This window comes from Dipteris shenzhenensis, chromosome 25 (assembly GCF_047967505.1).
Source record: "Dipteris shenzhenensis isolate YYH24624 ecotype China chromosome 25, Dip_SZ_1.0, whole genome shotgun sequence".
Classification (NCBI taxonomy): Eukaryota; Viridiplantae; Streptophyta; class Polypodiopsida; order Gleicheniales; family Dipteridaceae; genus Dipteris; species Dipteris shenzhenensis.
Window position 1 is genome coordinate 44,665,792 of NC_141620.1, and position 15,769 is coordinate 44,681,560.

At 40.3% G+C, this 15,769-nt stretch overlaps 1 protein-coding gene across 1 annotated transcript in view; it reads left to right on the forward strand.

The window, feature by feature from the left end:
- Window positions 1-8,126, forward strand: part of LOC147885929 (dynein-1-beta heavy chain, flagellar inner arm I1 complex-like) — a 629,024-nt gene extending 620,898 nt beyond the window's left edge. The window contains exons 68-72 of the mRNA XM_087396248.1: window positions 2,017-2,217; window positions 5,993-6,184; window positions 6,717-7,160; window positions 7,277-7,509; window positions 7,754-8,126. Coding sequence (XP_087252374.1) covers window positions 2,017-2,217; window positions 5,993-6,184; window positions 6,717-7,160; window positions 7,277-7,509; window positions 7,754-8,126 — 1,443 coding nt within the window. The remainder of the gene's footprint in view (window positions 1-2,016; window positions 2,218-5,992; window positions 6,185-6,716; window positions 7,161-7,276; window positions 7,510-7,753) is intronic.
- Window positions 8,127-15,769: the final 7,643 nt, after the last annotated feature.

The window sequence follows — 15,769 nt, forward strand, 5'->3', positions numbered from 1 at the left end:
GTAACTCGCACATGGTTGGGAGCCCTTGGCTAGGACCATGGTGACCCAACTTTTCCACGAAATGTTCCCTCTGTTTTCTGGCTCCGATAGGGGGAAAAATCCATTGTACCCATTCTTATGGCAAGGAAGCCCATGCCAAGGTTTACCACCAATAATTGAGATATGTACTGATAGCTCTTGGTGCTCGATGATTCTCCTATGGCTGCAATCGGGCTGTTCTTGAGACAGTTCTACTGCGAGTTTAAGCCACAACTACTCTACTATGATAGTAAGATACCATAACACAATATACTATTACGATGTATATTTCAAAAAAGCTACCCATAATTTTGGTAAGCTACCTATCTATATCCATAATTGCATAGGAATACCTAGGTCCAAACAGTAATAGTAATTTTACTTTAAGTAGATCATGACCTATGTAGATGGTCTCAGACAAAACCTTTGGGCCTCTCAGAAGTTTTTTGACAAAGAGATTGAAAATCCATATCGACAAAACCATGGTTATTACCTTCAAATATCGACTCCAGTCATGCACACAAAATTTTAATATATATAGTATCGACTTGACATGTATGTACGGATCACCTTCGAAGGGATTAGCTTGTCCATGAAGACATTACTCAAGCTACAGTCACCAAGCGATAAGCCTCTCTTGCAAGCTTGGAGTGCCAGTGTTCCAACCACACGTCCAAGACCCACGTACACAATTGCTCCGTTTTGACTCACCTTCGCATTTACAGCTACATCCATTTTGACCCAATCCATTGCTGGGCATCGTTGCTGCTAGGGCCAATCCCTCCCACCAAGCCTCTAGGATGGCTGCATGGATCTCTCCCCTCCATCTACTAGCTCCTTACAAATGGAGAGGCCGAGTAATCTCTCACAATCTTGCTCCAAGACCCAAAGGATATGGATAGGCCACTATCTCCCTTAGCCCAACCGTATGCTTTCAAGACCTCACATCTCCTCTTCTGAGTCACACACCTCTCCATGCCAAACCAAGCACTGCATCAAGGTAGTGTTGAGGTGAGAGCTAGAAATAGGGTGGCAATGGGAGAAGGGAGGGTAGCAAGGGGGAAAAGAATCTAAGAGGCACTAGATCTACTGTGGATTGGAGATGCTTCCTAGAGCTCTAACCCCTTCCTCGTAAAGGGGGCATCTAAAATGTCCACCTATGACAAGGATCCTATAATGTCTAGATGTATTTCTCAGAAGTTCAAGAAGCCACATGACATGGACTTGGTGGCTCACCTCGTGTGGTCCTAGCATCTAAGCTCTGAGCTTCTCCCATGACTTACCGACTTCAGAATTCTTTGATGAAATGAATGGCACTTTCTTCATTCAACACGTGGAGATTTTTGTTATTCCGATCAATATGACATGCTCACCCTCGTCCATTGAGTAATCCTTTAAGTAGAAGAGTCACCACCTCAGCAAATAATAGCAGAAATGGACAAGTGTGCCAATGCACTGTAAACAAGGGGCTTCACCTACCTTTAAGTCATCATAGACATTAACTGAGTACACAGCCTAGAACCTCTCTCGTGAGGCTGAGAAGAGCACCTTGGTCTTGTCTTCGTGAGATAGAAGCAGACTTGTGAGAGGAATACTTTGTCTTCTCTCATATGAGATACCATGCTGTATTTTACTATGGAACAGAGCAGTTATTAACTCAAGTATAATCACATATTCCTGCTGAATCGTCTAAGAATATTTATAAAATACCTGATACAATTTCACTCTCCCTCCCTTCATATATATGCGTGCATGGGCCTGTGTGCATTTCGCTCATGGTGTCTGCATGTGTCATATGTGTATTTCACTCTTACCTTAGTTTTCAATGATTTTAAAATTGTGAGATGGGAAAATTTCTTAGACTAATGGAGGTATGATTTGTTGACATTGCAAATGAAAAACAAAAGCGCTCCAATCACAAGTACATACTTGCCTGAGAAATCCTTTTAGAATATTAATTACAAAACAGTATTAAAAGAAGCACTGCCTATTTGACAGGTTAAAACTGGCAGTTGGGTTTTCCTAGCAAACTGCCACCTCATGACAAGCTGGCTCCCTCAACTTGAGAAGATTATTCAAGCACTGGAGAAAAGCAATCCTCATGAAATGTTTCGCCTCTGGTTATCAAGTGAGCCAAATGACAGATTTCCCATTTCTATTTTACAACGTAGTGTGAAAATGACAGCAGAACCACCGAAGGTAATTGTCATAACCAAGGCTTCTTGAAATGAACAACTACATGTGTTGCCGATTTTAAATTTCCTCCCCTTCTTAGAAAGCTTTAAACACCACACTTTCAACGCACAGAAAAAAGAGCATGAGTTTCAAACACACCACTTTCAACACACAGAAAAAAGAGCATGAGTTGCACGTGCATTATCTTCTTGCTTTTCCAGTTTGAGGGCAAAGATCTACAGAATACTTAAGATTCCACTTTGTTGTTAAAAGTTTGCACCCCCTAACTGTAACCCTTAGTACTAAGGGATCACATAGTCTCAATCGTAATGGGCAAGCTCATGAGAGAAGACAGCCCTGCTCATTTAGATATCTGAGAAGATCCCAAACCGGGCATACAACCAGCTCCTTCCATTCCTGTCCTCCCCATTCACAGCCAGTTCTGCTGAGTATGGCAGGGATCCCCTTTTGCCCATAGCACAAAGTTGCAGAAGAATTTCACAATACTATTCTTTAGAAACTTGTCCCCTGAAAATGATCCAGATCATGGTTGTTTACTACAATGTGTTCCCACTTGCCTGGATCCCATTGAAGATACCCAAAAAGCCAAAGCCTCCAAATACCAAGATGGATATTATATCAGAGTTTTGTATTACAATCCTTTTTAGAAAGAAAGAAAGAAAGAAATTTTATTAAAGGTCCACGGAAGGATAAGGAGAAAGCATTATCGGAAATGGAGAGACGTGCCATATGGAATAAAAGGAATTATTTCACATATGGTGGGTAGTAAAGGGGCTTGGAGAAGTGATATCTTTACGTTAGGAATGTAATTGGACTTGAGCCTTTTCTATCATCGTTCTTCTTCTACATTGAGTCTTAGGCCCTAGTCTTCTAATTTATGGCGATCAATGCCGTTAGATTTTGCCTTATCTTCTTCGTGCAGCCCTGTCACCATTTTGTCGTTTGGGAGGAGTGCCATGTGGCATAAAAGAATTATTCCACATATGTGTAGGAACAAAGTGGAGACAGGTTGTGAACACAAGTGAGCAACAGTGTATATCCATAATATCCTTGGCATCAAGTGAATACATCTATGCCTATCTCAAGTTCCTTACAAACTTGTTCATGAGAGAAGCACATTTTTCAACAAAGTGTGATACGGATTGGACCATTTATTTGTGTTGATGAGAAATTAGGCTCATTTTTGGGTGAAGCGAATGACCCATGATCCTAGATACTCTTCATTTTCTTCAGTAGCTAATGCTGACACCTTAGCTCTATGTTTTTAAAGCATTGCAAGCATATCTCTCGTCAGCTTTATGAATCAGACTTGATTTGGGCAGAGTACTTTCCTAGGTGCTTTAGGCTTGATTTTTGCTTATATTGTCAATGCAGCAAGGTTCAGGGTAAGGAAATGAGTGTATGAGCAGAAATTGTATCATCCTTGGGAAGCTTGTTACCATTTTACATTCTCTCACCTTGAGCTTGCACGGGCATAAGAAGGCGGCCATGTGAGAACTCTCCAAGAGATGCTGTGATCGAGATTATTTCTTGCAAGGCTCTACTTACGACTTTGTGCATTGAGATTTTATGAAAGCCAAAAAGCTGGGAGTTAATGTCAACATTTCATGATATTGATTTAGCATGTTTAAGGGCTAACAAGGTTAGCTCATGTAAATAATTCAGCCCTAAAAACTTAATTTTCTTAGCATTTTGTTATTAATCTAGATTTCAACATGCCATGCCGGTATATAAGAAGACCCTCTTTTTAAGGACTCTGAAGGGAGGCAAACCACATTCCCATGGCTAATCATAGGTCTCTAATCACTTGAGTTACATGAGCCAACTTTAGCTTGGTACCTTTTGGATGCCCACCATGGCCGGCTCAGTCAGCTCCTTGATCAACAAATGCAGCTATACATCCACTTGACCACCTTTAATGATCCATGAAAGCGACCTATTGGTTGCCTACCTTCGAGTCCCCCTTCAACCCTCGAGTAAGCTGCTAGGTTCGACATATATACTACCACATGAAAGTTTAGCATTTGTTCTAGGGTTTACTTTTTGCAACTGATTTATCAAACTACACTATGGTCCAACATGACATTGGGCATTCGATTTCAATGCATTCTTTGAATGAGCAATCTAAACAAATCTCTCCTACACATCTTGCATTAGAAAAATGAAAAGAAAGGGGTGGCGGTATATGTGCATTGTGGGCATACCAGTCTTGCATGTCCTATATATTTAGCACATAGCTTGTGCTTGCTTGGCTTACATATGAGCCTTGGATACCTCTTTTGTCTGCACTCTATCATTTTCATAGGTGTTATTGGGATTTCGTTCATATATACATTATGCATCCTAGACAAGTTATCTCTTTGATATCAGACAAAGTATATGGGTTTCTGATCTTGTAATATAACTAAACACTAGAGATTCTAATACGACCCTCGAGAATGCATGTTGAAGAGTAATATTGACGTATAATATGGGCTTAGCAATCTCATTATGTAGCCAACACTAATTTCCTTTCAAATCTTGAGCGTGGATACCTTGATTTTGATTTTCTCTTGGCCAGAATGATTGTAACGTAGATTTTTACAAGGGTTGTTGGTCTTACATGCCTCCAACCCCCAGCTCCTTGCCTCCACCTCCTGCTCCTCTACCCCTCCTCGCCTGCTTCTCCCTCTCCTCTTCTCCCCCTGCCGTGCTGCCCCCCCACCTCCTTATCTTTCCCCTAAACTGTTTCTCACTACCCCCCCCCCCCCCCTCTGCACCTCCCCTCCTATCCCCCCTTCCTCTTCCTTGCGCTCTCTCCCCTTCATCCTGCCCCCCCTAGCTCATTGTTGCGCCCCTCAACCTGCCCCTCTGAAGCCCTGCAAATACTCCATTAGCCCTTTTTTCAGAGCTCTGCCCACCTCTAACAGTGAACCATATGGCAGCCCCAGTCCACATGGTAGCCTACACCGCTGCCCACGTGGCTGTCCTGTGGATTATCCCTTCCAACTAGATCTCCCCATGTGGCATACAAACTTGATGCACACACAGCAGACTCTGATGCCCCCCACCATGTTCCTGTGCTCTCTTCGTGTGGGGACTTACAGGTGGGACAATGGACCCTAATCTCCAACAGCAGGGGCAGTCCTGACCAATTACCACTGTCAACAATTATGACCTTTGGTATCTAAGGCGCCTACATGAATCAATCAAGTTCTCGTGTTGGACGCTGTGCATCTGCTGGCTATGTTTCACCTCCAACGTATATGGTTCTCCAGAGGTTAGGAATTTATTCTTGGAGTCCTTTCTTGGCAGTCCGCAGATGAGAGGATTCACCTATCTTTTTTGTCATGTGTGTATTTGTAGGTGGAGTTCTTTCTACTTGGTTCCCACATACGAAGGTGGATGATTGTAATGTACGTGGTGGCACTTTCCACATAATAGAGGGATCTATTTTCAACAAAAGAAAGTGGTTATCACCAACATCAGGCTTTAGGTCAATGGAAATTGTAAAAGTCAAGCTTGCACATGTTGGTTGAGATCCAAAGTGACTCACCAAATCTGAATGCATAGTCCTTATCCCTCCCCTCAAAGGGATATGACCTGCTGTTTGCAAGCTCTCTGATTTGCTGTACGCAGGGCTGTCTTTAAGAGTTACAATTGAATCAGCACTTCCTGTACTGACTAAAAACAAGACGCAAAATAGTTTTTGATTGAGTCAATGCCTCTTCTTACTAGTAATATCTGAGGCTGCATCTTTAACAAAAGCTTTTCAAAGTCTGATCAACCTTTACTGCAGGGTTTACGTGCAAATGTACTCAGACTGTACAGTCAAACTACAGAAGAAGCATTCCAAAAATGCAAGGCACAGACCAAATATCAAAAGCTCTTCTTCAGTCTTGCCTATTTTCATAGCGTGCTACTCGAGCGACGGAAATTTGGCACTTTGGGACTCAATATTCCATATGATTTTAATGACACAGATTTCCAGGTAATACTTTAGACTTGCATAACACGGCATTCTTATCCAAGCACCTTTTAAGAGACAATCATAATAAAAAATTCAATAAATTTTTTGAAATCGCAAACCTCCCAATCTGCAAACAATTACTCAGCAAAGCAAAGACAGGCATTAACTAGATCTACCCCGAATCAGCAAACAGGGCACAACATGTATAGAAATATTTTTATATGATGCAGCCAACATAGGCATATGAATTGACAAAAGGACAGATGATTGAATATGTCCTTGCTGCAAACTAAGTCACAATATCCAAAGTTAATGAGTAATGAATGCAAGTAAAAGATGTCTATTGAGGAATCTCCTCTTTGCACGCTTCACCAGTGGTAGATCTGTTTGCAATTCCTTCCACATTGACATGGACAACAAGAGCACTGCCTACACATCTTGAAATAATACATATATTGTAAAATTGTCTCAATGTTTTTTGAAATAAAATTCAGTAAGTCGAGGAAACAAGCAATGCAACACCTGCCATTAAGACGTATATCGTGCCTGGCAGGTGTCAGATGACCTCCTGAAGACATACTTAGATGCTTATGAAAAAACCCCATTCGAGGCCTTGAAATTCCTCATATCAGAGGCCAACTATGGTGGCCGTGTCACAGACGAAATAGATCGTCGAGTGCTTTCCTCCTATTTAAACCAGTTCTACTGTGAAGAAACACTTTCAATTCCAAATTTTGCATTATCAACCATTCCAATCTACCATGTCCCTGACGATGGAACACTACAGACCCACAAAGAGTTCATACAAACATGGCCAACAGTAGATCGACCAGAGGCTTTTGGGCAGCATACCAATGCAGATATTGCATCTCAACTCTCAGCCAGTAAACTGATGTTGACAACGATTGTGAATCTACAACCAAAGACGACAAGTAGCAAGGGTGGAGTAAGTCAAGAAGAGACTGTTATGAACGTTGCCACAGACCTCCTTCAACAGGTGGTTGTCTCTCTTATCTATCAACCTCACATCCTTTAAATACTTACATCTGTGGCTCAAACTATCCTTGTATCACATAGCTATAGACCTCACAATCAAATTTGAATGGCCATCAGGTGCCAGAACCGTTTGACTTGGTGGACATACAAAATCAAAAGTCAGGAGATCCATCAGCACTACACACTGTTTTATTCCAAGAAATAGAACGTTACAACATTCTGCTGAGGCAAATACGAGAATCTTGTGTGAATCTGCAAAAAGGCATCCAGGGACTTGTTGTCATGTCCCTAGAGCTGGGAACCATGTATAAAGCATTTTCTGAGGCAAAAGTTCCAGTAAAATGGATCAAGTCAGTTCCCTCGTTCCTATCCTATACCTCTATTTTCTAATGCCTTATGCTTAACTTTCTTTACTTCCTTGATTCTACAAACCAACGTGACATTAGCAAGAATTTTAGACTAGACGGTAATTCAGCAAATAAAATCTAACTTGTTCTCACTTCAGATTAAGATGATTCCGTTGTGCGTAGATTCCAACAGAGTATAAACATTAGCATCTCATGCATATATTCATTTATTTCTGGTACTGGGCAGGTGCTATCCTTCATTGAAACCGCTGGGGTCGTGGACAAGAGACTTGCTACAGAGGATAACGGAGCTGAAGGCATGGGCAGAGGGGACGTATCCATACGTCTATTGGTTAGCAGGGTTCACGTATCCAGCAGATTTTCTGACCGCAGTAATGCAGACGACAGCAAGGAAAAATCTAGTGCCCATCGACTCACTTTCATGGGAATTCTCGATTGTCAAAAAGGATGAGAGTGAGATAAGCGAGTCTGCTAAAGAGGGCATTTATGTGAAAGGCCTATTCCTGGAGGGGGCTGGATGGGACAAGGAGAACGAGTGCCTCCAAGTATGTCTCTCTCAACTTTTCCATACACAACTAGAATGCTTGGCCAGTTGCTAATTATATTGTAAGTAGCTAATAATAGGGCAATTGATCTAACAGCTTAGAATGTGCCACATGGCTTCGTAGTATTCATACTATCCTTTTTAGCATTCATCCACTAAAAGAAAGACATTTGGTGTGATTTTACACATGTTTTTGGCATGCCAAGGGCAAAGCCATAGCAGTTTGTTTTGGGTTCTCTTATTGTGGGAATTGTGCAAGGGCCTTAAAAGAATGCTATCATGATGGAAGGATGATGGAGAGAGGGGATTTAAGGGTTGTCATAATCTAAGGGTGAGGTCCTTTGGCACACCTAGTTAAATTTTCACCTTGTTCTACTTTCTTTAACCTCTATTCTACTTTTAGAATGGCTTGTTAGCCCCATAGCACTCGCCACGAGCACTCGTACTCTGATTTCCCTTTTATGGTATCAATACTCACACTCACCCACCTTGGCACGAGCACTCATACTCTGATTTCCTTTTTATGGCTTGTGTTAGCCAAGCCGGTGGCACTAGCCACGAGCACTCGTACTTTGATTTCCTTTTTATAGTATCAATACTCACCCTCACCCACCCATTAACTCTGCAAAATTTGGCAGTGAAGCTTTCCTTGCGATTGACCACATGCACGCATTAGAAAGACGTACGGTGCGTAGGTTCTCATTAGTGCCCCAATAGACTCGTGAGTTCATGGTCACGTTTTTTTTAAGGATTACTTTATGAAGTAGGATATTACCATCAAAAAGACGGAGAAAGGACAACTAAAGACAAATGAGCTAGTCTTTTCTTTAGACAACTTAACACCGAGTTCACGCTAAAGGGATTTGATGAAGGCGTCTAGGGGGTGTGGTCAAAACACCCTAACAAGGTAGTAGCTCATATCGTGCAACCGACAACGGCCTCCGATTGGTATTACTGAGGGTTGCCGAACACCCGTACTTCCAGTACCATTGAAAACGAACGGGATTCTTCCTCAAAGGATGCCCCTATTACAAGTCGAGCATCAAAGCGGTGTGGAACCAAAAGGACCGAGTCCCATGCATCCAACCAAAAATACAACTCAGATCTATAAATACTTCAGCTTCCTCTTCTTTTGTAGAAGGGCAGAGGACTCTCACATGATATGGGCACTCATTGAAAAGATTTTCCAAAACGTATTAATAATTAGACGTCCCTCTCTATGTATAAGAAGAGGGAACCCTCCCCTCCTATCGATGAGGGTATGAATCTCAAACCCCTTTACTTCTTTTATATTAGCTACTTGTAGGACCTCTTAAATGGGTGATGGATGTCTTCAATTCAAATCTCCCCTTCCATGAAAATTTGAAGCTACCCCTCTAACCTTAGCTTAATTAGGATATGTAAGAAATCAATTGAATTTCTCAATCAAAAAATAAAGACCTTTTCAAGTGCCTTTCTCCTTAGGTTACCTTCTATGTATGGAATAATTTGATGAGATTAAGGGCCTTTAGAATATGTATGAGCATACTAATATAGGAATCACTTTTGAGAACCAATAGGTCTCCCCCTATCGGTCTTTCCCATATTGAAAAGAATGCAAAATTTTATTAATAAGTGGAAAAGGGAGTGAGAGTCAATAGGATAATATTTCCAGTCATTATAATTTCCTTCAAAAGAGGAATCGTAAAGTAAGCATTGACATTAGCATAATATTAATGTAAAACAATGCACTCAAACATACAACCGATCTAGCACAATGATCTTTTGGCCCACAAGGTGCTCTCGACTATAACTCTTCTTGCGTTCAATTTCAAACTTTGACTACTGTCCCTAGTAGAGTCCACACCACTTTATTCTCTTATGTCACCACTATGGGGTCAAAGTCTGATGTTGCTATTCAAACTTCGAAACACCTAAAGAGGCCTCCTAGAAAAGGAAGAGATTGAAGTTGGACCAAGATGGGCATGGCCATGCTTTGGAGGATGGGATGCCCTTATGAGAATGCATGTTATGGAGGGGCACTCCACTTTTGTATTGAGATACTTATTTCGTACCATATGTGACATGTGGCTTTCTTTGTAGCCCCTCAAGAAATTAGATGGGTCGAGCTTTGTCTTGATAGCATTCTTTTGATTGGGTAGGGAAACTCCAAATACATATTTTGGTTAGAGGCTTTTAAGATATACTAGGCCTTAACCACCACTAACTAAAAATCTTAGACCTTTAACAATTATGACGAAAGGCTGTAGTCAGGGGTACAACTCTAAAAGATGTCTCAGAAGCACCTTAATATTTGATGTCCTTTCAAGTAGAGGTCATTAGTGGAAAGAAGTTGACTTGTTCTACAGACCACCCTATATGCTCCCCTTTTTATGTTAAATAATTCTTTATATGTAGGCCAAGCCGCATAATTCCCTACCTAATTAGGAAAAGTTCTTCAACTAATGATTGCATCTATTATATGGTTTTTTTAATCCTCTAACAGTATGATATTAGATGTTTTCATATCTCTACTTACTTTTGATGGTCTTATTCATCTGCTTATTCATGTTTCAAGCTTTTAGGTAATCTTTTTTATGCGGATGTACTTACATTATTGGGATATACAAGAATGTTCTATATGATAGGTGTTTTTATTTAAAAGTTTACTGTTAGCTTTACAATTGAGTTAATACAAGCATATGGACAAAGTACTCTTGCATTCCCTTTGCCCTTTCACACACTAAGTGTGAAGGGTTCCTTTGGCAAAGAGTGTTTAATTGATCCCCCTTCCTTTGGTTTGATGTTTGCCTCATGAGCCTTTTGATTTTGCTTCAAGTGATACAGATCTTAGAATGGATGACCAAGCTATCTTTTTTTATTTGTTCCTTTAGCTGTTATGGAAAATGAGATGGTGCTAGGTTGACAAAAGTACTTATATCCACGGTTTATAAATTTTCAAAGCGTAAATGAACTTCCTCTTGTAACTTCATAAAAAGGTATGATTGAGGATTTTATGAATATTTTATAATTCTTTATGATTTTATTTAGAGTAATTTGTTTGGGGATGCATGTGACAATAAGAATGATTAATTCAAATATAATGCGAATAGTCTTTACCATATAGCTAGAGTCTTTAACATGTAGCTAAATTGATAGACTTAGTGATATGGGACGGGGTCACAAAATATTCTCACACCTTTTAGATTCAATTAACACTTGGCCCCTAATTATCCTTATGGACCATTGTTCCAATCATGGGAACTTTTTGTGTCAAATGTATGTAGTCCTAGAGGCATCCAATTATTTGAAAAGTGCTTGGCATTATCATTTGTTGTAAGACTAAAGTTGTTGTTTTTTGTCGAATGAATCAAATATAATTGGGCTTCTAGAAATTCATCAAAGACAGAGAATTGCTTTTTGCTAGCTATTGATTTCTTTAATATTTTCAACTAAGTGGTCAAGTCAGAAAGTAACTATCTACCTTGAGGGGCTTCAAATTTTAAAGGATAAATGTATATTCATGGACTCTATTCACTTTCTCCAAATTTAGTGCTCATTCCTTTAAAAATGTAGAGTGTATCTCTTTTGAAAGATAAATCATGCCACCTCCTATTCATTTTACTTAATAGGAAGTAATTATAAATCAAAAGTAGGAAATGCAATAGAATGAAGCGGGAAGGATACTCAAATGCAAAGGACAACTTAATGTTGTACAATTAATCAACTGATTCCCCCTCTTCTATCAATCTAGCACCATGTATCGTTATTAAACATGTCATACTGCAAAACAAAGTTTAAGAGACTTATATCTACTTGGATACACCCCCATATTCCTTCATTACTTTTCTCATCTATACTTTCCATATACCTTTTCAACAAATTATTCCATACACAAAACTTACCTTAGAGATTTTTAATTGAAAAGGCCTTCATTCTTCAAAGAATAAATCTACTTTATTTCTTCTGTGAAAGGTGGATTAACCCAATTAAACTAAGATCAAAGGGATAGATTCAAAATTTCATGTAAAGGGGGGACTTGAACTCAAGACATACATTACTCACTCATAGGATCTTTCCAATAGGCTATGTAAAGATGTTGTGAAAGAAATATAGTAAAATGACTTCAAATCCTTACTCTCATAAATAGGGAGATGTCCTCATTAGTCACTCTCCACTTTACCTTACCCCTTGCTTTTCCCACCCCTTCCCCTCCCTTTTCTACTAATTAATACATTAATTGATTCAACTAGCAAGACATATTGGTGAAATGGTTCAACATTTTCCATGCCTTCCTTTTAGGCATAACTCTTTGCAACCAATTTTCCTTTACTCTTGACTTTGATATAATAGACCCCGTAAAAGTTTTGCATAGTGGTGGAAGGCTTGTTTTGTATAGTGCTATTATGTTCTTCATTCATGGACTTCTACCACTTGGGATTATCTTTTCTGGGGGTGGCCCTTTTCTGAGCAAAAACCTCCGAGCGTCCGAGCGAAGGAAAAAAACTTCACATTTCTACTTCAAAAAAAGGCATATTAGGGTATATTACTAAAACCATGTTTCTCGGAGAAAGTATATGTTTATCCATAGGTCTTGGCACAAAGATGGAGAACTTTGTTTAACAATGATAATGATGTTAGGCATGGTGGATACTGGGATGGAAAGGATTTAAAAAAACACATTTTTAGAGTGGGTTTCTCGTAGAAAGTCCCCTCATAACTTCTATTTGATAGGGGAGTATACTTGAAGAAAACCTCTCATAATCCCTCTTCATGGGGGTTTCTCCAAAGAAACTCATTTGAAGGAAGCGGCTTCATCTTAAAACTACCTTGGACTTTGAAGAAATGCTCTCATCCCCCCTCTTCATTGGGGGTTTATCCAAAGAAATCCATTTGTAGGAAGCCTTCCCAACAAAACTATCTTGGACAACATTTTTAAAAGTGTTATAACTTTCAGATCCAATGTCCAAATATAGTCATTTAGCCACTCAAATCAAACAAAAAATGCCATTTGAGCACATCTCAAAGGTTATAAGTTGTAAATTATATCATTTTGAGTCTTAAATTATGAATTTAAGTTTTAAGAGTATAAAAATAGTCATAATATATATTTAGTCTTAGCAAAATTTTCACTTTTTACTGAAATAGTAATTGATTTTCATTGATGAAGCCTCTAATGAAAGTTTAAAAAAAGTTATAAGAAAACTCTATGGAGAGGAGGTATAATAAGCTATGGTTTAATGGAAGCATAGTATTTCATTATTGGGTCATTGTTTTTGCCTTGGTTTTTCATGCTTTCTAATTGTGCTTACTTAATAGAACAAACAATCTATAAAATTTGTTCTACTAAACACTCTAGAAATAGCCGATCAATTGTGTTCTATTGAACCCTCTAGGATGAAACTAAAGAGATAGAATGAATTTTTGGGTAGTTTCTCTACTAAACACTCCTTGAGTGTAGTTCTAACCTTGAATTACTCGCACAATTTTGCTAAAGGAAGTGCAACTTCATCTTTTCCTTCTTCATATTTCTTATCTTTAGACATATTCATGAATATTAACATCAAAATATAGTGTAAATTTAGCCTGTTGGATCAATGATTCCTATCCAACTAACATCATAAATTTTGGATTAACTAGAGGCACATCTTTATATAAGATGTCATAATTCAATGTACATTGTATTAGATATCAATGCTCCACTCTCGTGTAACTATGCGGAAACCAGCTAACTCTACTTGTAAGCCCCCCATATGAGGAGAAGGCATTTGAGTAGCTCGGTTATCTGGTAGGTCCTGGTTTGGACACTAGATATGTGTGGCCTGATGGTTGGACGGGAAGTGCGGGAAGGCATCCCTTGACTGACTGCACTGAGGGTAGATGAAGCATTTCCCGGGGCAGCCCACTCTCGGGTTCACTCTCGGGTTGCAAGGCCCGTTTGGAGCCTCAGATGATCTTGGATGGCTCTGGGCCGAACGGCAACCGTAGGTCAGTTGCTCTGTTTTGCGCACCGGTTCTATCGTATGGTTGGTGGCCTATTTCGGGACCGACCCCCAGTCGACCGTTTTGGGCAGATTGGGTCGGTCACCCAATTGAGCCTAATCGACTACGACTGGTGGCTATATAAGAGCAAGCCCGTGAAGCCCATTTCATCACTGGCTACAGCAACCCTGATTCCTTAGCATCCGGCCTCCATCTTCTATTGTTTCCAGCATGCCATCGAAGCTTCTTTCACAAGAGCGCATGATTTGGAGGCAGCGCCATCTATTGTATCAGTTCTACAGTAATCAAAATTTTGATTCTCCATACTATCTTGTTTTCTCTCTTGCGTACGAGATCCTGTTATCTGTTGAGCACAGTCATTGTATTATTTTCTTACATGGTATCAGAGCCTGGACTCTAGCAAGAAGATTTGGTAGTGTGTTTTCTGTTTGCGAGCAAATTGTGAGAGATGGCCCAACCCGCAAGACTACGAATCCCACCGTTTGGCGAAAGCGAAAAGTTGGACGGCTCTAACTATCCACTCTAGAAGTTCAAGATGAAGACCATCCTAAGCGCATATGAGCTTTGGGACACTGCTACTGGGGTGGACGTGAGGCCGGTTGCGAGACCGAATCCAGCCAATGTAGGACAACAGATAGTACCAGCTGTGGATGAGATTCTCGCGTGGACAAGAAGAAATGCAGATGCGTTGTGTTCTATTGTCTGCAGTTTTAGTGATTCCATCATTGCGTTAATTCAACATGTCACCATAGCGGAGGAGGCATGGATGGTCTTGAAAAATCGATACGAGACCACGAATCAGACGCAGATTCAGAATCTGGAGACTCAACTTGCGAATGAGAAGTTGTCTGAGTCTGAAGCGGCAGAGAAGTTCATCACCAGGGTGAAGAATCTGCGTGATCAGATGACTGCGATTGGCATCACTATCACCAGCAAGAATCTAGCACGAAGGTGCATACGGATTCTCCCAGCAAAGTACGACGGTCTTGTTACGGCGCTGAATACGTAGAATAGAAATCCGTCCCTCAACTTTGAGGATTTCAGCACGATGCTTCTGGAGGAGGAGATGCGTCAAAAGACGAGGATTGGAGAAGATTCGGCTTTCTAGACCGGATCAAAGAAAGGTAAGGGTAAGGACTCTAGTAACCCATCTTCTTCTGGTGATAAAAAGAGAAAGAAGAAGATCAAGTGCTTCTATTGCAACAAGGCAGGGCACAAGCGGAATGAGTGCCAAAAGAAGATTGCAAATGAGAAGAACGGAGTAAAGAAAGAGTCTAGCAACACCATGCAGGCAGTACTGTAGAGTTATTCGTCGCAACTGAGGAGATTTGCATGGAGGCAGTTCATGTACCTGTGGATGAACCGTGGATCATTGACAGTGGTGCATCGCACCACATGACCAGTCGGAAGGATTGGTATATCTCTCTACAGCCGGTAGGGAATGACATCCTAGTAGCAATCGGCAATGATGCAAAATGTCCAGCAAAAGGAAAAGGTACGATTGCTCTCAAGTCAGATGGAGTTGTAAAACAGTTGTCTGATGTTCTTTATGTGCCAGATATCAAGAGGAACTTGTTGTCCATTTCTGCAATCACGGATCGGGACCTCAAAGTTCAATTCAATAAGAATGGTGCACAGATCCTAGATCTTCAAGGAAAGGTCATTGGTAAAGGTACACTGCGCAACAACATTTACGAACTCTCAGCTTTCAGTGCT